Source organism: Aplysia californica, unplaced genomic scaffold (assembly GCF_000002075.1).
Source record: "Aplysia californica isolate F4 #8 unplaced genomic scaffold, AplCal3.0 scaffold00168, whole genome shotgun sequence".
NCBI classification, from domain to species: domain Eukaryota; kingdom Metazoa; phylum Mollusca; class Gastropoda; order Aplysiida; family Aplysiidae; genus Aplysia; species Aplysia californica.
The window spans coordinates 389,874-391,392 of record NW_004797438.1 but is presented as its reverse complement, the minus strand read 5'-3'; the positions used below and the strand labels follow the sequence as shown (position 1 = coordinate 391,392).

Below are 1,519 nucleotides of genomic sequence, written 5' to 3'. Positions count from 1 at the left end.
TATCCTAATGCGTTGTTGCGTAATTGAGAGTTCGTCGTTTTCCCTTACACTGGCGAGCTTTGAGCCAGAGCTCAGTGTAAGTGTAAGGGAAAACGACGAATGGTTGATCAGAAAAGGACCACTGCTTCGTTTTCCTTCATCTCATGGAATGGAACGCTTTTAAAAACAGGCCAAAATATTTACGTCACTGACTAAAACCAGCTTACTTAAAAACCGGCAGTGGACGCTCCGTCTAAACGAAGCTTGAAGCCATGAACGTAGCCTCAACAGTGCCTGCAAACTGCATTCAGGGCGCTGTGAACGTACGTAGCCTGCCAACTTTAAAACTTACACACACATAATGTATATTTGATTTTTGTTACTGTGTTGTTACCCACACTGGTTTGGTCAACTTAGGATCTTGAAAAGATGAGAAGACCTTTCTATCTATTCTATCTAGATCTATCTCTTATCTAGATATCTAGTATCTATATCTAGAAATGTACATCTTGTCCTCGTCATGGTCTATATTCCAGATCTAGATCTAGATCTAGATCTAGAAGATCTAGATTCTAGATATCTAGATATAGATCTAGATATCTAGATATCTAGAATCTAGATCTAGAATCTAGAGTCTAGTTGACAGTTGACATCAAAAGTAAAAGTTAAAAAAGCAGACTCCCCTTGCCACTTGACTAATAAAGCCAAAAGACCCAACTGCTAGATCTAGATATCTAGATCAAGATCTAACTCCAGAAACCCTTCTTTAAGTCTATTCATATCACTTGTCTAGATCTATATACAGAAACACACAAATAACTTACCGTCACAGTCAAACAAGAAAGTGTCCACATTTTCAATGAGATCTTTCGCTTTCGCTTCGTTGATCAGCTGTGCCATGTTCGAAGAACTCAGAGACGACAACTGTTTTCTTTCGAATCTGAAGAGTGAATGATTCAAGGGAATTAATGGTTTCCAGTTCAAGATCGTGCTCTTGAAAGTGAACGAAAGGGTAGCTCTACCGTTCGTCAAAAGTGTGGTTTGAAATCGCAGCAAGCTAACCATGACACAGTAAAATCTTTGGGGGCGGGTTCAACTGCATAAACACTCCTGAAAAGGAAATCGCGTATCGGTCACTTCCTCGCACAGACGTCAGACGGACGGACATTCCTGGGTCGTACAATGTCACAATCAACAATCCTATTATCCTACTGGTTTCCCAGTAGCAGCGTTTTCCGGGATTTTCATTGTTGAAGATCGTGCTGCTTTGTACATGTATCTCTAAAATAATTAATGAGTTATATTTTACTTTTGTTGTTGTTGTTGCATGTTTAACTGAAGTAAAAATAAAGAAAAAATCGCACTCCATGAGTGCTATAAACCTGGAACGTTGTCGGCATGAGAAACGAGAGTTGTGCTTCGACGTTTAGGCTTGGCTGGACATGAACTCCCACACGCAGTCATAATAATTAATATATGGGCTAGATTTAGATCTATTTATTAAGAAAGAGAAAGGGAGGGGGGGTAAAAAGAGAGGAAA

General features: G+C 39.6%; 1 protein-coding gene across 3 annotated transcripts in view; it reads right to left on the bottom strand.

Annotated features, from left to right (window-relative positions):
* The window catches only part of LOC101862580 (glycerol-3-phosphate phosphatase), a 14,958-nt gene extending 13,698 nt beyond the window's left edge, over positions 1–1,260 (bottom strand). Inside the window, exon 1 of one of the 3 annotated variants that reach the window (XM_005097942.3) lies at positions 804–1,260. In XM_005097942.3, the coding sequence (XP_005097999.1) occupies positions 804–1,044 (241 nt within the window). In that variant the 5' untranslated portion in view covers positions 1,045–1,260. The remainder of the gene's footprint in view (positions 1–803) is intronic. The other 2 variants (XM_035969670.1, XM_005097941.3) reach the window with 2 other exon arrangements.
* Between the last annotated feature and the right edge of the window lie 259 nt (positions 1,261–1,519).